The 24814-nt window shown below is 61.9% G+C and overlaps 4 protein-coding genes across 5 annotated transcripts in view; 3 read left to right on the top strand and 1 right to left on the bottom strand.

Annotated features, from left to right (window-relative positions):
• The window catches only part of AP3D1 (adaptor related protein complex 3 subunit delta 1), a 31614-nt gene extending 27667 nt beyond the window's left edge, over positions 1-3947 (top strand). For both annotated transcript variants that reach the window (XM_054175119.1, XM_054175118.1), the window contains 5 exons: positions 372-460; positions 1480-1565; positions 1939-2060; positions 2737-2816; positions 3585-3947. In XM_054175119.1, coding sequence (XP_054031094.1) covers positions 372-460; positions 1480-1565; positions 1939-2060; positions 2737-2816; positions 3585-3680 — 473 coding nt within the window. In that variant the 3' untranslated portion in view covers positions 3681-3947. The remainder of the gene's footprint in view (positions 1-371; positions 461-1479; positions 1566-1938; positions 2061-2736; positions 2817-3584) is intronic.
• A 3368-nt stretch (positions 3948-7315) lies between these two features.
• Positions 7316-10874, top strand: ANKLE1 (ankyrin repeat and LEM domain containing 1). The gene is made up of 8 exons (XM_054175430.1): positions 7316-7328; positions 7434-7553; positions 8445-8693; positions 8961-9497; positions 9577-9757; positions 9847-10006; positions 10312-10441; positions 10702-10874. Exons 1-8 carry the CDS (start codon positions 7316-7318, stop codon positions 10872-10874), a joined length of 1563 nt encoding a protein of 520 aa, XP_054031405.1.
• Positions 10875-13340: 2466 nt separating this feature from the next.
• Positions 13341-22246, bottom strand: ABHD8 (abhydrolase domain containing 8). Its single transcript, XM_054175109.1, has 5 exons — positions 21894-22246; positions 15478-16252; positions 14577-14747; positions 13913-14129; positions 13341-13506 (listed from the first exon to the last, which is right to left on the bottom strand). Exons 2-5 carry the CDS (start codon positions 16242-16244, stop codon positions 13357-13359), a joined length of 1305 nt encoding a protein of 434 aa, XP_054031084.1. The 5' UTR covers positions 16245-16252; positions 21894-22246; the 3' UTR covers positions 13341-13356.
• Positions 22247-23620: 1374 nt separating this feature from the next.
• Positions 23621-24814, top strand: MRPL34 (mitochondrial ribosomal protein L34). The gene is made up of 2 exons (XM_054175115.1): positions 23621-23682; positions 24492-24814. The coding sequence occupies exons 1-2, from the start codon at positions 23639-23641 to the stop codon at positions 24793-24795; spliced, it is 348 nt and encodes a 115-aa protein (XP_054031090.1). The 5' UTR covers positions 23621-23638; the 3' UTR covers positions 24796-24814.

Genomic DNA, 24814 nt, shown 5'->3' with positions numbered 1-24814 from the left:
CACACATCTTGAGGCAGTTCTTGGCACAGAGCTGTCTGTTAACAGGGAAACCTCAAAGCATGAGAAATCAGCTTGGCTTGGGAAGCTCCTTGGCAAGCTGGATGTTCTCTGCTTCAGTGCAGTGCACTGGGATATCCCTGGCCTGCTCCACAACCTCCACCAAAAGCTGCTTTGCAGTGACCCAAGTGCTGCACCACTCTTCATCCACAAGAGGACTTGTTTGTAGCTCTTCCAACCACACAGGAAATGTCCAGTTGGGCTCCAAATGGTCACTGCCCAAAGCTGAGCTGCTGCTGGCTGCTTCCTTCTGCTCCTTAGCTACAGAAACCATTTCCCTGACCTGACTTCTCCCTCTCCTCTCTTCATGCTAGGAATCTCTAATGAAGCCCAGTTTGTGTTTACACTTCAGAGTATTGTTATGGCTCAGAAGTTAAAAGGAACCCTGTCCTTTATAGTCAAAGTAAGTGCAGCTTCAGACTCTGCTCTGCTTCCTTTGCAGCTGCCCAAGGGAGCTTGCCAGGGGGTGGGAAGCACTGCTTCAGAGCTTTGGGGATGGGGACCTGCTGCACCAGCCCATTCTGTCCTTTTTGACATCACATCTCCTGCAAAGAGTGTCCCTAAGCATGTCCCAGACTGGCAGTGTGTGAGCAAACTCAGCTAGAAAGTCTCTGCAGGGCTGCATCTGCTGCAGAGGTGCAGCTGGAGAGAAGGAGAGAGGCCACCCAGGGTCTGCTGTTCCTGGGCTGGGTCCTCCAGGCACCAGCTGCACACTGCTGCATGGGGCAGGGCTGGGAAAACAGAGGAATTGGAGATAAGGCTGGAAGGCCAGGAGGAGAGGGAGGTTAGCTGGAGGGAGTGTGTGTTTGGTACCTACCTGTGTAAGGCTGTGGCTTCCTGAGCTCATTTAAGGGAAAGTTATTCATGAAGGAGCTGCAGGAACAGCTTGAGGCAAGTGAATGGAGACACTTTGGCTACTTCTGAGTCAGCCATTAGCTTAAAAATAGTGTTCTGGTGCTGGTTTGTACTGAAAAAGAGCATCCCAGTGTAGTTTTGTACTGAAAATACTACCCTGGTGCTGGCTTGTACCAGGAAAAGAGCAGCCTGGGGCTGGTTTGTACTAGCCCCCAGCAGCCTGGGGCTGCTTTCAGTACCTAAATGAATTCTCTCCCAGGTTCTTCTTGTTCCACTTGGGAAACAGGGGAGTGCAGAAGCACATTTCCAGCTGAGTTCCAATCCAGTCTGCTCAGTTTTCAGCAGAGGGTGGTCAGAAATGCAGCCCAGCCCCTGCAGCTGTGTCCTTTCCCTGCTCTGGGTGCAGCTCTCCACCTGCCTGCCCCAGGTCTCTCCCCTCAGTGGCTCCCTCAGGCCCAGCCAGGGCCTGTCAGAGGGAGCTGAAGCCTGAAGTTTGGTCGGTGGGGGTGGTGCCTCTCTTGCTGCCTCAGGGCTGCCATTCATCTCCTTTCCTTTGACCTGTTGCAGAATGATGAAGGTTCAACCCATGACAAACTTGACTTCAAACTGCACTTCAGCTGCGCCTCGTACTTGATCACCACGCCTTGCTATAGGTAAGTGGCCTCAGGGGGCAGCACAGCTCTGGGGGCTTCTGCTGCCCGTGGGAGGCTGAGCTTGGGCTGCAGGCCATCTCTGCATGCTTCTGACGTGGGCTGCCCCTGCTGGTCACAGCTGAGCTGTCTCAGGGAGCGTTTGGCTGCTGAAAAGCGTCCAGTGACTGACTGGGAGGAGCTGGCTGCTCTGCAGGCTGCTGTGAAAGGAGCTCTGGTGGAGGTACTCCAGGGAGCCTCCTGGAGCTTGGCAGCACCTGAGTGCATCCTGAGGTGTCTCTCAAGGTCTGCATGGGGCTGATGGGGCAGGTTTCAGTGGAGTTTCCCAGCACAGATGTTGACTTGGATGTTGTTTTCATCCCTTCCTCCTCTGCAGCGATGCTTTTGCCAAGCTCCTCGAGTCTGGAGATCTGCACATGAGCTCCATTAAAGTAGATGGAATTAGCATTTCCTTCCAGCATCTACTGGCAAAGATCTGTTTTCATCATCATTTTTCAGGTGAGTCTTCCCTGAGGCAGAGCCTTCTGCAGCAGGCTCTGCTCTGGCACTCCTGCTCTGCTTGCCGAGCTCAATGCTCCAGGGCCTCAGCAGCAACAGGAGCAGCTGAGGGCCAGACTGAATCAGCCTGGGAGAGGCTCTCCCTGCTCTGTACTACCTTACAATGGACTCTGCTGTCCCTGTGGCTTCCCTCCAGCCCAGCAGGGCATGTGGCAGATACCACAGGGGCAGCTTGCTTGGAGCTGGTGCTGCAGGTGCAGTCTGGGAGGGTGTTTGTTCCTCCAGCCTGGCTCCCTCCCTGGTGCTCTCCTTCAGCAAGTTTGGATTCCTTCATTAAAACACAAGCACTGGCTGAAGCCAAACACATGACTCTCTTATCTGCATGAGGCATTGCCTGGCTGGAAGGATTTCTGGGCAAGAGATCTGCATTTGGTGCTTTGTGGCCACAAAACATTTGCAGCTCACTCAGAAGACAAATGATCGACCTCAGTGTCGTGAAACAGCCCAGAGAGGAGCCAGGCATCATCTTAGCCCTGACCTCCTCCTGCCCTCGCTCTGTGGAAGCTTCTGAGCCTTCAGGCCAGGCCAAGCAGCTGCTCCTCTGCCTGGGGAGCAAAGGCTGTGCTGAAAGGTGCCCCCAGAGCCCCCCTGACCGAGGGCTGTGCTTGCCTTGCAGTGGTGGAGCGCGTCGACTCCTGCGCCTCCATGTACAGCCGCTCCATCCAGGGCCACCACGTCTGCCTGCTGGTCAAAAAGGTGAGAGCCCTGCCCCTGCAGCACCCCTCAGAGGCTCAGCACCACAGAATGCCTTGGGTGGAAAGGGAGCTTCATGATGATCCAGTTCCTGGATCATGGGCAGGGACACCTTCTGTTAGACCATTTGCCAAGGGCCTCATCTGACCTGGCCCTGAACACCTCCAGGGAGGAGGCAGCCACAAGCCAGGTGGGCAACCTGTTCCAGGGCCTCCCCACCCTCCCTGGAGAGAACTTCTTCCTAATCCCCAGTCTAAGTCTCCCCTTTTCCAGCTTACATTTCCAGAAGGCAGATCTGCAGCCTTTTGATCTGCTCAGCAAGGCAAATCTTCTGTCTGAGTCATCCAGGGACACCAGGGCTGAGTCCTAGTGACAGGACAAGAGGGAATGGATTGAAGCTTGAGGAGGGAGGATTTGGACTGGAGATGAGGAAGAAGTTCTTGACAGTGAGGGTAGGGAGGCACTGGCACAGGCTGCCCAGGGGGGCTGTGGCTGCTCCCTCCCTGGAGGTGCTCAAGGCCAGGCTGGATGAGGTCCTGAGCAGCCTGGGCTGGGGGGAGGTGTCCATGGCAGGGGGGGCTGGGACTAGTGACTGTGCTGCTGCCAAGCCTGTACCTCCCTGGGGCTTTCTGTCACTCATCCCATCCCTGGAAGGTGGCAGCAGCACCCATGGCTTCCTCAGGCCTGGCCTTGGTCCCAGCTTAGCTGGGAGTGAAATTCTCTGCTTGACAGTGGAGCTGATGGATTCCTCCTTCTCTTTTCCTTCCCAAGGGAGAGAGCTCCATATCCATAGATGGGAAATGCAATGATTCCACCCTGCTTAGCAACTTGTTGGATGAGATGAAAGAGACATTGTCCAAGTGCTGAATATTCCTTCTCCAATACTCCAAGACCCACACCTGAGATGTAAAGATGAGCAGACCCAAGTGTTAAGTTTCTCCCTGGTCCGCATGTTCTCCCCTGGGGCACCTGCTGCTTTGCAGTTCCCTCCACCATTCCTGGCCCTGTAGACATTCTAAGGCTGGATGTTGCCCTTTTGGTTTCTTTTGTTGAGTTCAGCCCTTTTTACAAACAGTGGTGTTAACCCTTCCAAGCCCAAAGAGATCCTGGTGACATGACTGGAGGGGGGGGAGGGGGGAGGGAGGGGTGGGAGCTCTCTGTCCAGCAGCTCCTGGGGATGCCATCTCCTCCCCATCTGTGGGGGGCTGGTGGATGAAGCAGGCTCTCAGCACCAGTGGCACAGAGCCTGCTGCTTGTGCTTGCTGCCAGGGAAGGCTGATGTGTGATCCATAGCCATGGAATTGTGTCTTCAGGGCTGCTGTAGGTGATGTATATTTCTAGCAGAGGCTGGTGCTGGACCTAAAGGCCTCTTGGATTATTTGGTTTTGGTTTTTATATATATGATTTATTGTTATTATTGTTATTATCTCAAGATCTATTGTGATCAGCATATAAACATCCTCCCTGTCCTTGAGCTAGCCCCAGTGAGCCCTGGGGTGTTGTGAGTTTCTGTCTGTAGTAGTTGCCTTGAGCCTTAACCTCCTAGTGACAGCTGCAAGAGTCGAGAGGGAGTGCATGGGACAGGCTGGAAGTGTGGTGCTGGTTGGTTCTCTGCCCCTGTTGACCCCCCCCTGCAAAAGGAGGCTGCAGGCCTCCCCCCTTCCAGCAGTCCCTGCTGAGAAGTTTTCTGAGTCCACTTCAATTTCACATTCCTGAGAGGTTAGAAACTGGAAATCCCAAGGGGGTCTGCTCCTGCTCTTTGATCACTTTGCTCACCAGAGGTGGTTCACCACTCCCAGGTTAGTGAAGCCCCCACCTGTGTCACCCCCCTGTGCTCCCAGCAGTTGCAGGTTCAGCCCTGAGCCCTCCTTCTGTGCTGTGAAGTCAGAGGTGTTGTGCTGTCTCCGTTGTCCCCATCGTGCCCCCTGGCCCTGCCCTGGCAGCAGTGGTGCAGGTGCAGCAGCAGAGGTGTAGCCAGGTCCCTGCAGCAGGGCTCTCCCCCCCTGGCTGGCAGGATGAGGAGCTGTGGACTGCTGTCTGCAGCAGGTTCCTTCAGAGGGGAGAGGGAGAAGGTCCACCCTGCACTCTTGAAGCCTTGTGGAGTCCCTGGCTGGCGTGGGATGTCACCAAGTCCTTCTCAGAGAGGCTTCCTTGGTGTTCTCTCCACAGTCTCTTGCTTTCAAGTGTTTTATTTATTCCTCCCCACGCACACTTCTCTTCCTTGCTCTTAAGCACTCACCTGGACAGGTTTGCCTCGAGGCACAGGGCAGGAGCTGCAGGTTGCTGTTCCAGGAAGGGTCCCCAGGGAGGGGTTGGGTTGATCTGTACCTCTCACAGCACTGCCACCAACCACTCCAGCTGTCAGCACCTGGACAGGGAGCAGAGTGAAGCCTTCATCTTCCCCTTCAGCTGGGGCTCCTGTCCTCTAAGCTCTTCACTCCCTCCCCACCTGAGAGGCTCTCCATGGGGGCTCAGCTTCGTGCTCTGAGGCCACTGCTGTGCTGCAGGGGTTGGCTGGCAGAGGCAGAGGGAGTAGGGTTTGGTAGTGGTCGACCTCCCTTGGTTAGCCTCTCTGTGTGTTGGACAGCTGAAGCTACTCCCTGGCCTCAGAGGTTGCTGCTCCTCAGTTAGTGGTTTGGGGTTTTTTTTGGTTAATTATTATTAATTTTTGTTGTTTAAATCCATGGATGAAAACTGTCCCTTCAGCAGGGAGAGGCCTCTCTGCCTGGGCAGTGAGTCCAGACTCTGGAAGCTGTCTGCTGTGTTCCAGTCACAGATTTATTTGCTATCAACATTCCCTGAAAGACAAAAAAACAAACAGACAAAAAAAAAGACAAAAAAAAAACCCACACAACAAAGAAAAAGGAGAAAAGAAAAACCAACAACCTCCCACAGGCTGCTGTAATGATTTTGTGTCAAGATGATCCAATAAACTTTCAAAACAAAGGTCAAAAAGCCTGGTTTCAGTAGCAGTCCTTCAGGGAGCCTCCTCCAGGGCCTGGGGGGTGGGGGGAGGGGGAGGCCCTCCCAGCAGCTTTGCCCCTGGCACCAAGCTCAGCCTGCAGCTGCTGGCACCCAGAGGGAGGATGAGGGCAGTGGGCAGCTCCTGCGAGGCGCTGGGCACGGCTGCTGCTGTTGCTGTTCAGCAGTGCAGGCTCCTGGGGGGCAATGCCAGGGCAGGGCAGCGGGGGGCGCTGGGCAGCTGCTGCAGAGCAGCCGCAGGCGCTGGGTGGTGCTGCTGTAGGGCCCGGGGAGCGCCGCGGCGGCTGCTGGCGGCACTGGGGCGATTCAGGCGCAAGCCGCTGGGGGGCGCTGCGGGGTCGGCGGTGCTGCTTTCCCCACTCCGCAGCTTCCTATTGGTCGCTCCGTCAGCCAATGAGGTGGCGCCGGGCGGCGCGCGGGGGAATTCGAACGGGCGGGGCGGGGCGAGAGGGGCGGCGCGCGATGAGCGGCGCGCGGCGGCGCGAGCCGTAAGGGCACCGGGCGGGGACCGGGAGGGGGAGCGGGCACCGGGCGGGGGGGCGGGCGAGGGGCGGGCACCGGGAGGGGGAGCGGGCACCGGGAGTCCGGGGCTGGGGACGCGGGAGAGGGAGATCGCAGCGGGGGTGGGTAGGCTTGCACCGGTGCGGGAGGACGGGGGCGCTGCGCCCAGCAGGGGGTTACCAGCGCGGGGAGGGACACCGGCACCGGGGGCACGGGGAGGGGAACGGGGAAAGGGACATTGCACCGAGGGGACAAACCGGGACGTTGCACCGGGGTGCGGACTTGTCCCGCGGTGGGAGGCAGCGGGGACGCTGCACAGGGACATTGCACCGGGAAGTGGGGCGCCGGCACCGGGGGGAGGGGGAACGGGGAAAGGGACATTGCACCGAGGGGACACCGCACCGGGGAGGCGGAGCGCTGGCGGAGCAGGGCGGGCACGCGGGGTGGGCACTGGCAGGGGTGGGCGCACTGCAGGTGGCACAGGGGCGTCGGGGCACCGGGGAGGTCCCGGCTTGGGAGCCTCGGCTGCGTGGCTCTGAGCCAGGGCGGTGACGCCCGGGGGCGAGAGGCTGGGGCACAGCCCGGTGCTAGGTGGCACTGCTGTGACCCCCGGGGCAGCTGCTGCCCCCGGCCCTGCCCCCTGGCTGGAGCGTGGCTGGGGGTGAAGCTCAGCTGCCCGCCCCAGGTCCTCCGCGGAGCTGCCCCCGCTGCACGTCGCCGCATCCCGGGGGTGCCTCAGGTGCCTCCGGCTCCTGCTGAGGGAGCAGCGGCGCCCGGAGCTCCCGGACCAGGTCAGTGTGGACAGAGACTCCACCGTGGAGCTGTACTGGGACCTTCGTCACTGGGGGGGTGGCCCTGGCAGGGGCCCGGTGTGACCCCACCGTGGGGACCGGGCAGGGCTGCGTCACTCCACGGCCTCAGCAATGGTGGCAGCAACATCTCCCCACAGGAGGGGAAACCAGCTGCGGACCTGGCACTGGAGCAGGGCACCCACAGGTGGCACTCACATGGTGCCCAGGATGGGCTTCTCACGCAGGGTGAGGTCCCCAGGGTGCTCCCTTGGCCAGGATGGGTGTCGAGGGGGCTGAGCAGGACCCCCAGTCTGGGTGTGACACTGACACCCACCTCTGCCCCCAGACCCGGGGGGGGCCAGGTGCTCCCTGTCCTTCCTGACCGAGGATGGCTCCGGAGGCAGCATCTTCCCCACGGATGGGCTCCTGAGCAGCACCCGCAGGTCCCTGCTGGAGGAGCTGGAGGGTGGCTGCTGTTTGGGGGACCCTCCACGCTGGCAGGGGTATCCCCAACCCCTCTCCATCCCTTCCTTCACCCCATGGCCCCCCACTGACCCCGAGGGCCCCCCGCAGCCCCTCGCCTCCAGCACGCTGCTTGGGCCTGGGGAGGAATCCCCCCAGAGCTGCAGGGTGGGGGGAAGGACGAGGGGTCCCCCCTGGCCCTTCCCTGAGCCCTGTGCTGGGGACAGCCCTGTCCCCTCCTCCCAGCAGGAGTTTGGTGCCGGTGGGTCCCTGGGCTCTGCACATCCCCAGCATGGGGGCAGGGTCCTGGGGGCGCACGGGGGGACGCCCCCCCGAGCTCCCCATCTCCGCCGAGCTGCCCTCAGCAGCTGCTCTGTGCCATGCCAGCACCCCAGGGATGGGGACAGCCTGGGTGCTGCGGCTCAGCACCATCCTGGTGTCCCCCAGGGACCACCAATGGGCTGGGCAGGGCTGGGCAGTGCCACCCTGGCTGCCCCTGGCCTGGGGACCCCCGTGCTGGAGGTGGGGGCCAGGGGCAGGGACCACAGCAGCTCTGGGGACAGCAGTGGGGACAGTGAGGTCTTTGTCAGCGCCACGGAGACCCTGGAGCCCAGCAAGGCTGGGGGGTGCCAGGGGGCTCAGCACCAGCGGTCCCCCCAGCCCTGGGCATCCAGGGAGCTGCAGCCAGGGGGGACCCCCTCCCCAAAGGGAGCTGCCCCCCGAGAGCTGCCCCCTGCCATCCCCCTAGACTCGGAGCAGGGGCAGGGTGAGGATTTGGGGAGGGTCTCAAGGGTGGTCCCTCACGGTGGGCAGGGCTCAGGGGGAGGTGAGACAGGGAAGCTGCTTGCCCAGCTCCAGGGGTGCAGCATCCAGGACAGCTCCCCGTGCACCCCAGAACCCCTCAGCTCCTTCAGCCTTGCCTCTGGGGATGTCACCCCCCAGGGCCAGGGGTCCCCCGGGCACCGCCACGTCACCCCCCGCACCAAGAGCCGCCTGCAGGCCTGCGCCCAGCGCTTCAGCTCCTCCTCTTCCTCCCTCTTTGATGAGACCTTGGAGATGCCCCGGAGGCCCCCCAGGATCAGAGCACCCCAGGGTGTCCCCAGGGGCCCTGCCACCCCCTCGGGGCACTGTGTCACCCTGCAGGGTGAGGACGGAGAGGGGACAGCATTGGATGACACCGAGATCCTCCCCAGAGCCCCCAGCCAGCCCAGCTCACCCCCGGGGGCCAGCAGCTCTGCCACCCCCACAGTGCTGCTGCTGCCTGGGGACCACCAGCACCCCCAGACCTCCACATCAGATGCTCAGGGCTCCCACAGCTCCAGCCCCACAGTGCTGCTGCTGCCTGGGGACCACCAGCACCCCCAGACCTCCACATCAGATGCTCAGGGCTCCCACAGCTCCAGCCCCACAGTCCTGCTGCTGCCTGGGGACCAGGACTCCCAGTCAGAAGCTCCAGGCTCCTCCCATGCTGCTGGCAGTGCCAGCCTCAGGCTGCTGGACGGTGGCTCTGGGTGGCAGGACCCCTCACCCTTGGGGGCACAGCCGTCCCCGTGTCCCCGTGCGAGGTTCAGCCACCTCTTGGTCCCACATCTGCTGGGCGGCCCCGCGGTGGGGCCGGGGAGTTCGGCCAGGCTGCTGTCACCCCCCAGCTGCGGCAGCTCCGAGGAGCCCCCGGAGGATGAGGAACCCCTGAAGGATGAGGAGCAGGGACAGGCACCCGCCGAGCAGCACCGCCCTGGCACCGAGGCCGCCGCCAGCCCCAAGGATGCCCCAGCCCGGGTCGGACAGGCGTGCCCGGTGCCACCCGGGGGGCGTCTGTCGGACGCAGCCCTGCGGCGGCGGCTGCGGGCGCTGGGGGACAGCCCAGGTCCCATCACGGAGCTCACCCGGGGGCTGTACCTGCGGCGCCTGCAGGAGCTGGCGAGGGCACCCCGGGGCCATCGCGCAGGTGAGTCCTGGGGATCCCCCACCCCACCTAGCCAGCCTGCGGGCGCCAGCGTGGGGCTGATGGTGCTCCCCGGTGCCAGCACGGACACCGCAGGCAGGGCACAGCCCCGAGCTGCTGGCTGCGCTGAGCTCCGGGCAGGTCCCCGACTGCACCCCGGACGAGCTGGTGCTGGCACAGCAGTTCGACCACCCCGGCCGCGGCTGGCACTGGCGGGAAGGGCTGGCCAAGACCAGCTTCAACTACCTCCTGCTGGACCCCAGGTAGGGCCCTGCCGCCTCCCTGTGTGTCCCCTGTGCTGCAGGGGGTCCCAATGCGGGGGGGGCCTAAAGCCGGGGGTCTGCACCCCTAGGACCACCCAGAACCTGCCACTCCGCTCCCACTGCCTGAGCCCAGCTGAGTGCTTCAGGACCTTCATCCAAGCCATCTTCTACGTGGGCAAGGGCACTCGTGCCAGGCCCTACTGCCACCTCACCGAGGCACTGAGCCAGCACCGCGCCGGCACGCAGAGGGTGGGGGGGGCTGGGGGCATGGTGATGGGCACGGGGGGCTGCTCTAGGGGCTTGGAGCCATGGTGATGGGCATGGGGGGTGGCACTAGGGGGGTGGCACCTAGGGGCTTGGAGCCATGGCGATGGGCACGGGGGGGCTGCACTGGGGGACTTGAGGTGGTGGTGATGAGCAAAAGGGGCTGGGGGCTACAGTGATGGGCGCTGGGCAGTCACGGTCGAGATGAGGGGCTGGGGGGCCATGGTGGTGGGCACGGGGGGCCGCGCTGGGGGCCTGAGGCCATGGTGCCCGTGCCCACTGTCCCCCAGGGCAGCCTCAAGGTGCGGCGCATCCTGGAGATCTGGGCGAGCGGGCAGGGGGTGGTCTCCCTGCACTGCTTCCAGAGCAGCATCCCGGCAGAGGCTTACACGCGGGAGAGCTGCCTCGTGGAGGCTCTGGGTGAGTGGGCACAGGGTACTGCCCAGCCCTCCCCTGCCATCGGCTCCGCTGCCGCTTGGGCTCCCTGCACCTCTCTGAGGGAGCTGAGGGGACACCAAGTGGCCGCCCCGGGGGACCTCGGGGTCCACGGTGCAGGGTCTGGATGCCACCCTCCCAGCACCATCTCCTGCGGGAAAAGCTGCCTGGGAGTGGGTGCTGCTGGGGGGCAAGGTGCTGACCCCATCCCCACGGGGCCGTGGGTGCTGACCCCATCCCCACAGGGCTGCAGACCATCACCAACCAGCGGCAGGGGAACAGCTATGGGGCTGCGGCTCGCTGGCCGGCGGAGCGGCGCCGGCGCCTGGGGGTCCACCTCCTGCACAGGGCCATGAGGATCTTCCTGGCCGAGGGCGAGCGGCAGCTGCGACCCGCGGACATCCAGGGGGGGTGCTGAGCGCCCTGGGGTGCTGGGGATGATGAGGGGGTGCACCCCCACCCCTGCCTGCGCCCCAGCCAGGAGGTGGCTGCAGGGGGCAGGTTTTATGTCGTGAACACTGGTGAGGATTCCTCTGTTTCTGTAGCTCCCTCAGGGGGATGAAATAAATCCTTCATTGCTTTCCTTTTTTCCCCTTTCCTGGCTACAAAATCCAACCTGTGGGTGCTGGGAGTGGGGGCTGTGGGTGCTGAGCCTGTCCCCGTGGAGCTGTGGGTGCTTCTGGGGAGCTGGGGCTGTGGCCTTGTGAGTCTTGACCCTGTCCCTCCAGGCTGTGGGTGCTGAGCCCCCCACCACGGGGCTGTGGGTGCTGCCTGTGGGTGGTTTCTGGCCTCCCCTCCCCACTCTGCCATGCTCCCAGTCCCCAGTGGTCTCTCCCCAGCATCAAGTCAGGACACAGCTGAGAATGGTCCAGGGCTTTACTGGCTGAAGTGGCACTAGCACGGCACAGGGCACGGCATGGGGGTGGCCTCGGCATGGGCACAAGCAGCACAGACTCGGTGGCAAAACAGAGGTTGAAGAGCTGTGGTCACCAGCTGGGCACCCAGGGTGGCCTGCAGCTGGTTAAGGATGGGGGGAGGGTGACACAGCAGGGGCAGAGCCATGTGCTGGGGGGGGGGTGGTGTTTGGGGGACCCTCACTGCAGATCCTGGCTGCACTGTGGGGTGTCCCCTGGGCGGGGGGGGGGGTGGGATGGGGCTGCCCCCTGGGCAGGGGGGGTGGGATGGGGCTCTTGGGGACCTTCTGAATCCAGGGGCATTAAAATTCTCATTATGAGACAGGTTCCAGGGGGCAGGGGCAGGGGGAGGCTGCTTGGGGACTCTCCTCACGTGGGGGTCCCCATCACGCTGGGGCCACCTCTGAAGGATCCTCCCTCTTCATCACTCAGTTTGGGAGGAAGATGAGCTCAGCCTGGAGGAAGGCTCATTGCAGGTGGGTGCCAGCTCCGGTCAGAGCAGCTCTACTGAGCCAGGAGCCCCTGGAGCCAACCTGGCTTGTCCCAGAGGGACAGTGCCAGCCCCCTTGGGGCTCAGCAGGGCTGGCTGGGTCGTGGGCCCAGGGTGGGCGTGGGGCTGATTCTTTGGTTTAGATGGGAGGAGAGAAGAGGAGGGGAGAGGAGAGGTTGGGGGAGGCTTCACTCGTTGGGGTAGGGGGAGGCTGGGGCCATCTCCTCCAAGCTCTCTCAGGCTCCCACCCCTCCTGGTGCAGCTGGGAGCCCACGGACCCCACACCAGCACCCAGGACCCTGCTCCACACTTCCCGGGTACCCTCTTGGTCCTGCCCAGCTCCAGGCAGTGGGGGGTGAAGCCCAGAGGGCAGGAGACGATGTGACCAGAGGGCTCTGCACAGAAGGGTGTCAGCAGGCGACGAGCTGTGACCCTTGTGGCTTTGCTCGGTCACTCCTGTGCCGCTCCAGGAGCTCACAGCTCCACACAGCCATCACCACCGGGAAGGGGAAGATGCATTGGCGGTCTCCCAGTGCAGGAGGGCTGGGGGGCATCTCGGCAGGGATGGGGTCCAGCAGCGAGTGGTAGGTCCTGGAGTCTTGGAGGAGCTGGAGGCTGGGAAGGGTGAGTGGAGGAGGAGCTGTGGGAGGTGCTGAGTGGTGCTGATGGCTCCGAGCAGCGGGGGGCAAGCGCAGGGGGGGCAGAAGCTGGCACTGAGGCACCTAAAGCGAGGGTGGCTGGGGACAGGACTGCACAGACGGTGGCGCCGGGGACAGCTGGGGGCTGGCTTCATCCTCCCCACCACAGCCAGTCCCACCGTGGTCCTTCTGGCCGTGCCCGTGGGGGGCAGGTCACCTCCTCAGCCTCATCTCCTGGCCAGGCAGGGCCGAGCGGCGCAAAGCAGATCCTCACCGGCGCCAGGCTGGGGCCGCTGGAGGCGGCTGCTGGCCACGCTCGGTGGCTGCTGGCCACGCTCGGTGGCCCTGTCCACAGAGACAGCTCCAGCGAGGCAAATCCACTGCTGAGGCCAAGGAGCCTTTGGCTTCCCCTGAAAGCAATCCCAGCTCAGCTCCTCGCTGGCCGGGAAGGCTCCGGGGCCGATGGCCTCTCCCTGGAGGAATCTCTCTCAGTTCTTCCGTTCTGCTGCGGGGGGCACCAGACTCCCCCCAGCCCCCTGCTCTCCGGCCCCTCCAGGCGGCTGCGTGAGGAAAAGAAAACTACAAAGAGACAGGATGAAGACACTCCAGCGGCTGCCAGGCCCTCCCCGAGGGGGCAGGGACAAGGGCTGCCATGTCCCCACTGCTGGCCCCGTGCACCCCTGCCCGGGGGGAGCCTCCGCGCTCCTCCGCCGGCCTCCGATCCGGCCGGGAAAGAAACTGAGCTGAGCTCCCGGTGAGGGCAGCCTCCAGCGTGCCCCCTCCGCCCTCACAAACCCTTCTGAGCTCCTGAACATCTCTCCCATCAGAGCAGCCCAGTCACCACCTCCTGCTGCTGCTTTATTTCTTCTCCTCCTGCCCGTCCCCAGCTGGCGTCTCGGGCTCCCACAGGACGAACTCGTGGAGCAGGGTGTTGACCGTCTCGGGGCACTCCATCATCACCATGTGGCTGCCCTCATCAATCACCTTCAGGAAGGCAATCAGCAGGATCTGGAGGGAGATGGTGGCAGCAGACAATGTCAGGATGAGCCAGGGTCATGGACTCACAGAAGGGGTTGGGTTGGAAGGGACCTTCCAAGATCATCCAGCTCCAACCCCCTGCCCTGGGCAGGGACCCCTCCCACCAGCCCAGGCTGCTCAGGGCCTCATCCAGCCTGGCCTGGAACACCTCCAGGGAGGGAACATCCACAGCCTCCCTGGGCAGCCTGTGCCAGGCTCTCCCCACCCTCACTCTCAAGAATTTCTTCCTCCTCTCCAGTCTCAGTCTCCCTTCTCCCAGCTCAAAGCCATTGTCCCTGGTCCTGTCCCTCCCAGCCCTGGTCCCTCCCCAGCTCTCCTGAAGCCCCTTCAGGTACTGGAGCCCCCAGCCCTCATCCAGCCCCACTCAGTCCCATACCTCAGCCATTCTCTGGTCCTCCTCCACTGGGACAAACTTGTCATGCATGCCATGCACCAGCAGCACGGGCACGGCCAGCTCGGCGTGGTAGACCTCATCGCCCTCTGGCCAGTACTGGCCACTCATCATGGCACGGAGCACGAAGGAGGACACGTTGAAGGCATTGCCTTCCTTCAGCAGCTGCTTCTCTTTGGCACCTTGGCGAGCAAAGCCAGCCCTGTGGGGTCACAGAGTGGGCTGGCTCCGAAGGGACCTTCAAGATCAGCCCCTGCAACCCCCTCCATGGGCAGGGACACCTCCCACCAGCCCAGGCTGCTCCAGGCCTCATCCAGCCTTCTGCCCCCTTAGCAGGGGGGGTGGGCTGGATGACCTTGAGAGGTCCCTTCCAACCCAAATTACAGATTCATAGAAGCACAGAATGGTTTGGAAGGGACCTTCAAGATCATCCAGTTGGCAGGGACACCTCCCCCCAGCCCACTTGCTCCAGGCCTCATCCAGCCTGGCCCTGAACACCTCCAGGGAGGAGGCAGCCACAGCCTCCCTGGGCAGCCTGCGCCGGGGTCTCAGCACCCTCACAGCACAGAACCTGTCCCTGCAGTGGTGGCTGGCTGTGGTGGCCAGGGGCAGCCCTTGCCAGCACCACGGTGCCGTGCTGGGCACTCACTTGAGGAAGCTCCATGCCAGGCAGGGGGAGAGGCAGTGCAGCACGCAGGTGGGCATGTTGAAGATGGAGCAGAGGCTGGGCTCCAGCGCCGTCGGCCCCCCGCCGTTGATCATGATCACCTTGTGCACCAGGTCTGGGTACTCGTGGGCAAGGAAGGTGCAGAAGGACACCCTGCAGGGGAAGACAGACGTGGGGGCCCTGCTCTGACCCCGTGGCACTGGAGGATGCTGCTTCCCAAGGTAAATCCCAAAGGCCTGTGGCTGCAGCCCGTGCTCCACCCTCTCCACTGACCTGTCCAAGCCCTTTCCAAGGGATACCAAACCAGGCAGCCCCCAGGCAGAGAGGCTGAGCTTGGGGTTCCACTGCTGCACAGAGCAAAGCAGGGGGCTGGGACCCCTGTGAGTGCTGGGACCCATGTGGGTGCTGCCAGCCTGGACCAGCCTGGTCCTTCAGATCTAATCCTGGCCAGCTCAGAGCCTGTCTCCAGCTCCCTCTGCTCCCAGCCCTGCTTAGTCTCCATCTAATTGACTTTCTTGGGCTTACTCTATTTATAGGCTGTGCTCTGCCAGCTTCCCTCTGCAGGACAGGCTCTGGGATTAGCTGGGCCCAGGAATGGACACCAAGAGGATGTAGGAGATCAGAGCTGAGGGATAAACCCAAACCCCCACGCAGCTCCCTTGCTCCTCAGGCCCTGAAGGGAAAGGTTTGTTGGGAATTTGCTACCAGGGAGAGAACAGGGAGGGGATGAATCCATCCCTTGGCTCCTGGGACCTCCTGGTGCCTCACTTGTAGGAGCATCCCTCACCCACAGGAGCATCCCTCACCCACACGGGTGTCCCTTACCCACAGGAGTGCCCCTCCCCCCCGAGGAGCGTCCCTTCCCCCCGGGAGTGTTCCTCACCCATAGGAGTGTCCTATCAGGATGTTCCTCCTCTTGGCATAGCGTTTGAAGACAGCTCTCATGTCCTCTGCCAGGGCGTAGAAGGTGTAGGCAGCAGCGATCTGGGGAGCAGAGCTGCAGCCGTGCCCGGCCAGGTCGGGAGCCACCACCTCGTAGCCCAGCTTGGTGAAGAAGTCCAACTGCTCCTTCCAGATGTCCAGCGAGCCCCCCACGCCGTGGATGAAGAAGAGGACCACGTCGCTGTGCGTCCCTTTGCAGCTGGTGATCTGCTTCTTGCAGTCGATGTTGACGACCTTCTTGGGCTTGCGCTTGCGGCGCTTGCCGCTGCCGCCGGCCGCCGCCGCCGCCGCTTCCCGGGCGCCGCACCCCGGAGTGCCGGCAGCGCCCTGGGCAGGGCTTTGCCCGGCCACGTCGGACAGCTCCAGCTCCACGGTGCTGTTGGGCTCCCCCGAGCCGCTGTGGCAGTGCAGGATCTCGGAGCGGACGGCGTCGCCCAGGTTCTCGATCACCAGCTGCCCGTTGCGGTAAACGGTGATCTTCCGCTTGCAGTGCACCGTGCCCCGCCCCGGGCCCCCGGGCTGGCTCTCCTCGGCTCCCTCGCAGGCTGGGCGGCTGGGTGCGCTGTGCCTGATCCGCAGGATCCTCCCCGGTTTCACCTCCATGAAGCTGTAGCCGTTGGTGGACTCAACGCTGTCCAGCGGCCCCACGGCGTTGGTCGCTTTGCCCATCAGGCAGCACAGGAACCCATCGGTGATGCTGTTCAGCATTATGGTCCCTGGGAGCAAGGCAGGAGAGGAGGAGGAGGAGGGGCAGGAGAAAGGAAGGGGTTAATGAGCAGCTCCAGCACCCAGCAGAGTGTCCTGGTTGTGACACAGGGGACTAGGGACAGCTCCATCCCCATGCTGGCCAGGCACAACGAGTCAGGAGTGGTGAGAGCCACCAGCAGGAGCCCACCAGCAGCATCCCTGTGTGCCAGGAGGCTGAGGACACCTCAAGCACCCAGTGGGGGCTCCTGGCTGTCACACAGGGAGCCAGGGACAGCCTCATGCCCTCCTGCTTTGCTGCCAGCCCCAGGGCAAAGCACAAACAAGGGCAGCAAGTGCCTCTGGGGGTGCCTCAGGGGGTGAATGTGGGGCTCCCCGAAGGCACAGCCCTCCTCAGCCCCCTGGCCCCGGTGCTCCCAGCTGTGTCTGGCCCTGGCCGTGTCCCCAGGCTGATGGCAGGGATGTGGCCCAGACAGAGCTGATCCAGCAGAGGTGAAGCTGAGTGGCTGCAGAGCTCTGCAGTCCCTGGCACGCACCCGTGGGCCTCCAAGGAGGGATCTGCTGTGGCTGAGGGAAGGAGCAGGCAAAGAGAAGGCTGCTTGGGATGAAAAAAACCTCTTTCTGCCCCCAAATCTGGAGCTAAGGGAAAGATTCAGCCATGGAAATGCTTTATTGACCCCAATTAAACATGGATCCATGTGGCTGCTCCAAAGCACCAGCAGCAGCCAGAGGTGGGAATTCCAGAGGTGGGAATTCCAGGGCTGGGAGGTGGAGGTTTGAATTGAAGTCCACAAAGAAAGGCTGAGAATAGCCCAAGAGAACTGGGAAGGGGGGAAGGCAGTGACCCAATATCCACTTTGAGGGGTGGGAAACCCCCTCCCCACCCAGCACCACAGAGGCAGAGGGGGATGTGTTGTCCCCAAGGCTCAGTTCCTGATGTTTGCTCTTCCAGATGTTCCTGGGTGGCTGCAGGGGAGGGCTGTGGGCACTGGCACCACCAAACCCAGGCAAAAGCAAAGCCAGACCTGAGCAAGGACAATGCAGGTAGGGAGGACTGGTGGCACTGTGCCCAGGGGGGAGCCTAATGCCACCCTGGTGATGCTGTAGTGGGTGAGGAGGTCCCTGCCCACCCAGGCTGGCAGCCTGGTGCCCATTTATTATTGATGAAGTGAAACCTGGTGAATTATTGATGCCAACAGGCAAAGGGAGCTGCAGTGGGCACCGTGCTGAGGAGCTGTCCCTGCCCAAGGGGATGGCACTGTGGGTACCCACCACGAGCTCCATGGAGGGGATGAGGAGGAAAAGAACATCCCCAGGGTGGGAACTGACCTGGAAATCCCAGAGCTGCTGCCAGGAGCAGCTCCCTGAGCTCCAAGAGCAACCCCTCAGAGACTCACAGGATGGGATGGGTTGGGAAAGCCCTTTCAGATCCAACCAGTATCCAGCTCTGGTGCTGGTCCCTCAGCACCACAGCTCTCCAGCAGCTCTGGCAGCCCCATCCTGCACCTGCATTTGGTTTGGTTCCCCCAGGGCTCAGCCTGTGGGACCTGGCTGTGGTTCTGCCCCTGATGTCCATCAAGCCTCCATTTCAGCAGCTACTAATCATCTCCATGTGGATTAGAAACAGGACTTGTGGCCAAACCACCTCGGCATTGATTAGCTTCTGGGGATTAACTCAATCAGCCCCTCCTGGTCATTTCCAGAATTGATCTGCTGGAAGGCTCTGGCAGGGAGCAGCTCTGCAGGCAGCTCCAGGAGCCCAGGCTCAGGCCATGGAGCCACCCTCCAGCCTCATGGGCTCTGGAGATGAGCCCAGATCCTGCTGCAAGAGAGGGCAGGGCTGGGCTCCCCAAACTGGGATGCAGTGGACACAGTCTGGAAGCCAGGAGGTTCCAGCTGAGCAGGAGGAGAAACTTCCTTGGTGTGAGGCTGCTGGAGGCCTGGAGCAGGCTGCCCAGAGAGGCTGTGGAGTCTCCTGCTCTGGAGTCTTTCAAACCCCACCTGGCTGTGTTCCTGTGTGACCTGCTGCAGACATCCCTGCCTGAGCAGGGGGGGTTGGCCTGGATGATCTCCAGAGGTCCCCCCCAGCCCCTCCCATGCTGGGATTCTGTGAATCCCCCAGCAGTGAGCACCTTCCAGGCAAGCTGTTTGGTGGGGAATGGAAGGACAGGAGGTGAAGCAAGTCGATGCCTGGGGGGCTGGGTACCAAAACACTTCTGTCTGCCACCTCCCACAGCCCTCCTCCAGCCTGCCACGGCAGCCAGGAACGCCGAGGGATGTTCCCTCCACAGGAGATGAAAAGGACTGAAGATGAAACCAGATGGATGCAAAGAACTTTGCAAGGATGCTGGTAACCATGGCAATGAGCTGCATCTCCCCTCCCCCCCCCACTTCCATCCCAGCTCCCTTCCATCCCCACCCCAGCAGAGAGCAAGATTTCAGCACAGCTTACATAAGGCCAGGCCCAACAATGAGTCAGGAGCGGTGAGAGCCACCAGCAGGAGCCCACCAGCAGCATCCCTGTGTGCCAGGAGGCTGAGGACACCTCAAGCACCCAGTGGGGGCTCCTGGCTGTCACACAGGGAGCCAGGGACAGCCTCATGCCCTCCTGCTTTGCTGCCAGCCCCAGGGCAAAGCACAAGCAAGGGCAGCAAGTGCCTCTGGGGGTGCCTCAGGGGGTGAATGTGGGGCTCCCCAAAGGCACAGCCCTCCTCAGCCCCCTGGCCCCGCTGCTCCCAGCTGTGTCTGGCCCTGGCCATGTCCCCAGGCTGGTGGCAGGGATGTGGCCCAGACAGAGCTGATCCAGCAGAGGTGAAGTCAGGGAGCTGCAAAGCCTCACAATGCCTGGCACACAGCAGCCCTGAGTTGATGCCCCCCCAAATCACAGCTGCCCCCAGAGAGCAGCTCCCAGCAGAGAGCAGGAGGCTCAGAGAATCCAGGAGGAAGATGTGGAGCTGCCCATGAGGAATATTCCAGCTTCACCTCCCCAGTGCTGTGCTGAACAACCCAGCTGGGGACAAAATAACAACTTCCTGACCTACTTGGGGCTGCAGCAGCTCGGGTTTGATGCAGCTCCACAGCTCTGTGTCACAGCTGGAGGAAAATGGGGTGAGATGGGCAGGCTGCAGAGTCCAGGGGGAGAACGTGCCAGGCAGCCAGGCAGGGCTGGCACTGAGCCCGTGGGGCTGAGGCACAGCCCCTGGGGCGATGTATCAGGGCACCTCTCACCCCACACCCACCCCAAGGATGTGCCAGCAGGGTGTGGGCACACTGACAGCCACAGCAGGATGGCCCAGCTGAGATGTCCCTACACAGCCTCTTGCTCCTGTCCCTGATGTCCTCAACAGCCAGGGAATGACAAAAGTCTCCTCCTCATGTCCCTTTCCTGCTGGCAAGACCTCGACATAGGGGCTGGGATGTTTCTCTGTGGCAGCCCCCAGCTCATTCTGCACTGCCAGAGTGGTCAGGGACTGGCACAGGCTGCCCAGGGAGGTGGTGGAGTCCCCAGCCCTGGAGGTGTCCAAGAAACCTGCGGCCATGGCACTTGGGGCCATGGTTTGGTGGCCATGGTGGGGCTGGGTTGAGGGTTGGACTGGGTGATCTTAGAGAGCTTCTCCAACCCAAACCATTCTCTGATCCCTGCCAAGAGAAGTCCCTGGCAAAGATTTGGCTGCAACACACAAGCAGAGAGCATCGCTGGCTGCAGCAGGAGCAGAGATCAGCTCCAGAGCTGCCAACCACAAACCTCCTCAGCACCCAGCCAGTCCTACCAGCACTCAGCACCCATCCCTCTCCCTGCACACAGCCCTGGAGCCTTGCAGGGAGTAGCTGGGACTTGCTGCCTGCTAATTCCTTGCAAATCCTTGAAGGAGAGGAGGCAGAGAGAGGCCTGAGCCGCGCCGCAGCCAGGAGCCAACCTGCCATCAGCATTTGTTCAGCTCTAATCCCTTCCCCGCGGGGCTGGGGAGTATTAATGATGACACACGACCCTCCTGAGGAACGGGCAAATGTTGTTATGCTCTTCCCAGCCTCCCCCAGCCGCTGCCTCTCAGCAGAGCAAAACAGGGGAGGGAAAGCAGCTGGTTAAGCACCGATCCCGCTACAGGCAAGGAAATGGTTCTGCCGCGGAGGCTCAGCCCTGCAAAGTGAACTTCCCTCTGGGGGGAGGGGGCTGGGAGCAGCCACTTCAGCTGCATTCCCTCAGTCACCCCTGGATTTATTCTCTTGACCCTTGATTTACTCTGCTTTACCTCCATTTATTCTGTTACCCCTGGATTTACTCTGTTGCCCCTGGACTTCCTCTCTTACCCCTGGACTTCTTCTGCTACCCCTGACCTTGTCAAACCTTGCCTTACTCCATCATCCTTCCATTTGTTCTGTTCTGTACCAGGGATTCCTTCTGCTGCACCTGGATTTCTTCTGTTCAACCTCACTTTGTTCTGTTTCCCCTAAATTCAGCCTGTCCCCCCTGGATTTACTCTGTTCCACCTCGATTTATTCTGCCATACCTCAATCTCTTCTGTTCCACCTTGATTTATTCTCTTCCACCCTGCATTTGTGGTTACATCTGGATTTCATCTCTCCCTCCTGGATCCCTTCTGTCCCTCCTGGCTCCCCCATCCTGACACCATTCCAGCAGCTTTACCAGGACACTCAGGAGGAAGCAGCCAGGAAAGCTTTTAGCAGTCACACAAATGAAAACCAGCAGAGGCAGCCCTGAAATCCTCAGCCTGGGGATGCAGCCTCCCAGGATGGGGAGAACTGGTCCCCAGGACTTCACCAAGGGCCCCGAGGGATGCTGCCAAACTGTGTTGAGTCAAGAAAGGGGACGGCAGGGCAAGCAGAGCGTCTGCAAGCCACCCAGCAGCCCCTGGCTGGCTGCCTGCCACACGTCTGTCTCTCTTGAGGAAGGAAGAAGACCTTGAGAAACAAAAGATTATGCAATGCCCAGCGGAGTAACCTGTGCCTGACCTCCAGCACCGAAATCCTACTTCAAACCCCTTCTCCCCAAACCTCCTCGCAGCCGCTCGGGGATCACCTCCCCGGCTCCCACCGCAGAGCAGCCGGCAAGCGAAGCGAAGCAAAGCTCGGTCGGATTCCTCCAGCAGCCAGCTGGAAGAAACCATTGGAAGGAGGCAGGAGAAGCAGCGAAAACCCTGCCCCCGTCGCTGGGCAGCGATGCGTGCAGGTGCCCCCCACGGCTCTCCAACCCCCTCCTTCCCCCCCAAAGGAAAAAAAACGAAGCAGATTTGAGCCCTGCACATAGCAACAGCAGGGCTCCGAGCGGCAGCCCAGCAATCGGTTCCTGCAATTGCATCACGGCAGAAGCCACCAGCCTTGAAGTTTCATCTCCAGGCAGGTTGGTTGAACCCCCCCCTACCCCCCCAGGGTGAATCAATCAAGCGTTAACGATGCCCTGCCGAGCTGCCCGGCTGCCATCTCCCCTTCTCTCCCTGCAATCCTGCCTAACACCTCTCAAATCACCGCTGGCAGCTTCCAAACCTCCCTTTCCCCCCGGTGGTTTTACGTTTTTTGGCCATTTTGCTCCCCGCTTTCGCACAGAACCTTCCCCCCACCCCCCAGCCCCCCCTCTTCGGCGCATGTCCTACCTCAGGGGAGGACAAAGAGAGGGGGCCAGGAGAAGATGCTCACCTCATTTATTGACCGAGCTTCTCAGGGCTCCAAGGTGGCGATGGAAAAGCTTCGATCGTGCAGGAGGAGGAGAGGAAGCGATGGCCGAGGCGGTGGGAGCCGGGGTGGGATGCGGGATGCCAGCGCTGGAAGCGGCTCAGCTTTTCCAGCTCCTCCGATTACATTTTTTTTGTTGCTGCTGCCTGGCTGGGGGGGGAGGATGAGGATGATGCCTTCAGCTCAGCGCATCTTCAGCCCGCAGCCTCCTCCTGCCATCTTCTCCCCATCAGCAGCTTCATAACTGAAGCTCTGGGGTTTGGGGGAAGGTGGGGGGAAGGTGGAGGGGAGGAGGGGGGTTGGGGGGGGGGCTATTTGTCCTTGTAGTATCGAGCCATAGAAAGCCCCTGAAATCCCTCCTAAAGAGGAGGGCTCTGGCAGTGACGGACAAGCAGCTTTGCCACTCAAAGCCAAGCCCAGCGCAGCCCCGCGCCCGCCCACGGGGGGCTGCAGGATTCGCCCGGGGGATTTTCCCCCTCTCCCAGCAGAGAATCAGTGACCAAATTCCTTTATTTCCTTTCAGCCCTTTCCTGCCCATTTTGGTGTTTGTGGCTCCCCAAAGGTCATAAACAGGACAGTGCTGTGAGCTCGGCGTGGGTGATGTGACCCCAAAACGTCAACTTGTGGCCCCCAGGGACTGGGACAGGAGGACAAACATAAAATTCCAACTATCTCTCTGGGATTTTCTTCGCAGCTGTGGGGTTGGGAGAGCTGAAGCCACCTTCCCTCCCCGCCCCCCCCCTCCCCCCACTTCCTGGCTGGGTTCTGGTGAGAACAGGGCAAACTGGGGCAGAACCCCCCCGCAGCTGGTGCTGCCTCCCAGCAGCACAGCCAGGCTTGCCTCCAGCAACGCAAGCTTGAGGGATCTGCTCCTTGATCCCAGCAGGCAGAGAGGATGGCTGCGATTCCTCCGATCCTCTGAGCCCCCAGCCAGCCCTCCTCCTCCTCCTCTTCTTCCTGCTCCTCCTCTTCTTTCTCCTCCTCCTCTCCATCCTCCTCCTCCTCTTAATCCTTTTCCTCCTCTTCCTCTTGCACCTCATTTTCCTGCTCAGGAGCAGGCAGAGGCTGCTCTGCTGTAGTCCCTTGGCACATCCTACCTGCTGCTCTCTCTACCTACATAGGTCAGAGAGCGAAGGTCCAGTGCCCCCCCCTAGACTGGGAGCACGGGTGTGCTGGTGACTCCCATACTGGGACCACTGGTGACCTCCAGGGTGGGACAACTGGGTGCATTAGCTCCCCCTGTTCTGGGAGCATTGGGGTACACCAACAACTCTTGTGCCGGGAGCACTGCTGAGCCCCATACTGGGTGCGTTGGGCACACTAGCGACGCCCATACTGGGAGTGCTGTTGGACCTCATGCCAAGAGCATTGGGGTGCGCTAGCAAGCCCCCTGCCGGGAGCAGTGGCGACCCCCAGGACCGGGAGCATTGGGTGCAGTGGCAGCCCCCAGACTGGGAGCACCGTTGTCCCCCCGAGCGGGAGCCCTGCTGGCTGTGGCAGGGCTGAGCCTCCCCGGCGCCCGCAGACCCCATCGGGGACGGCCCCGCGGCCGTTGCCATGGCAACAGCGCGGCGCTGCTTCAGGACCATAAATCCCATCGTGCCTTGCGCCACGCTGTCTGCGCCGCCATGCGCATGCGCCCCCCCCGAGCTGGCCGCCAGAGCCAATAGGAGGCTGCGTTGTTGGGAGGTCAGGACGCGCGGAGGGCAATGGCGGCGCTAGGCCGCGTCGGGTCGAGGGCTCTCGGCGGCAGGTAAGGGCGGCTGCTGGCTGTCCCGGGGAGGGATGAGGGTGGCGAGGGCCGGTGTCATGTCCCTTCCCGGGGAGGGGCGCGGCAGGGTCCTATCCCTCACGCAGCGCACCGACCCGGCGGAGAGTGGCTGGAAAGTGCCCGGTGGGAAAAGACCTGGGGGTGCTGGTTGACAGCAGCTGAAAATGAGCCAGAGTGTGCCCAGGTGGCCAAGAAGGCCAACAGCATCCTGGCCTGGATCAGGAATAGTGTGTCCAGCCGGAGCAGGGAAATGACTGCCCCTGTACCGGGCCCTGAGGAGGCCACGTCTTGAATCCTGGGTTCAGTTTTGGGCCCCTAACTCTAATAAGGACGTTGAGGGGCAGGAGCGCGGTCAGAAAAGGGCAAAGAAGCTATTGACAGGTCTGGAGAAGAAGGCTGGTGAGGAGCAGATGAAGGACCTGGGGTTGTTTACAGTCTGGAGTAAAAGGGACCGAGGCACGTTGCATCAGGGGAGGTTTAGGTTGGACATGAGGAACAGTTTCTTCCCCAGGGTTGCCAAGCCCTGGCCCAGACTGTGCACTGCAGTGGTGGAGTCCCCATCCCTGGAGGGGTTTCAGAGCCATGGAGATGTGGTGCTGAGAGACATGGGTTAGTGGTGACCTGGCAGTGTTGGACTCGACGATTGTAAAGGTCTTTTCCAACCAAAACGATTCCATGACTCTATAACTGTGGAACCCCCACCTGGATTTTTCCCCCCAGCAGCAGCACCTGCAGGCTCTCTTCTCACTTTCTGTTTTGTTTCTTCTTTTCTCTTCACCCTTTCCCCCAAGGCTTTTCCTGCTGCAGCCTGCCTCCTCCTGCCCTCTCCAGCTCCGAGCAGCCTCCATTCTCTCCTCTTCCCTGCACCTGCCTTTCAGGAGCCGGCTTTCCTTGGAGCCCGCCGGTGGCTGCCCCGCGCCGGCGTCTCCCTGGAGCCTGCAGCAGGTCCGTGGCAAGGCTCGAGGCAACGAGTATCAGCCCAACAACCGGAAGCGGAAGCGCACCCACGGCTGGCTCAAGCGCATCAGCACCCCGGGCGGCGTCGAGGTCATCCTGCGGCGCATGCTGAAGGGCAGGAAGTCTCTGACCCACTGACAGCCCTGCCCCTGGGGCT

This window comes from Dryobates pubescens, chromosome 31 (assembly GCF_014839835.1).
Source record: "Dryobates pubescens isolate bDryPub1 chromosome 31, bDryPub1.pri, whole genome shotgun sequence".
NCBI classification, from domain to species: Eukaryota; Metazoa; Chordata; class Aves; order Piciformes; family Picidae; genus Dryobates; species Dryobates pubescens.
Note: the sequence above shows the minus strand (reverse complement) of the source record. Positions and strands in the feature narration are given on the sequence as shown.

What these genes read in the sequence shown, in the direction of transcription:
- ANKLE1 (XM_054175430.1), top strand. An exon ending in GCACTGTGTCACCCTGCAGG is followed by an intron (nt 8,694 to 8,960) that starts GTGAGGACGGAG and finishes CCAGCCCCACAG; the next exon opens with TCCTGCTGCTGCCTGGGGAC. An exon ending in ACCGCGCCGGCACGCAGAGG is followed by an intron (nt 10,007 to 10,311) that starts GTGGGGGGGGCT and finishes ACTGTCCCCCAG; the next exon opens with GGCAGCCTCAAGGTGCGGCG.
- ABHD8 (XM_054175109.1), bottom strand. Translation starts at nt 16,244, where the DNA reads ATGCTGAACAGCATCACCGATGGGTTCCTGTGCTGCCTGATGGGCAAA. An exon ending in CTGATAGGACACTCCTATGG is followed by an intron (nt 14,748 to 15,477) that starts GTGAGGAACACT and finishes CTTCCCCTGCAG; the next exon opens with GGTGTCCTTCTGCACCTTCC. An exon ending in AGGACCAGAGAATGGCTGAG is followed by an intron (nt 13,507 to 13,912) that starts GTATGGGACTGA and finishes ATCTCCCTCCAG; the next exon opens with ATCCTGCTGATTGCCTTCCT.
- MRPL34 (XM_054175115.1), top strand. Translation starts at nt 23,639, where the DNA reads ATGGCGGCGCTAGGCCGCGTCGGGTCGAGGGCTCTCGGCGGCAG. An exon ending in TCGAGGGCTCTCGGCGGCAG is followed by an intron (nt 23,683 to 24,491) that starts GTAAGGGCGGCT and finishes CTTTCCCCCAAG; the next exon opens with GCTTTTCCTGCTGCAGCCTG.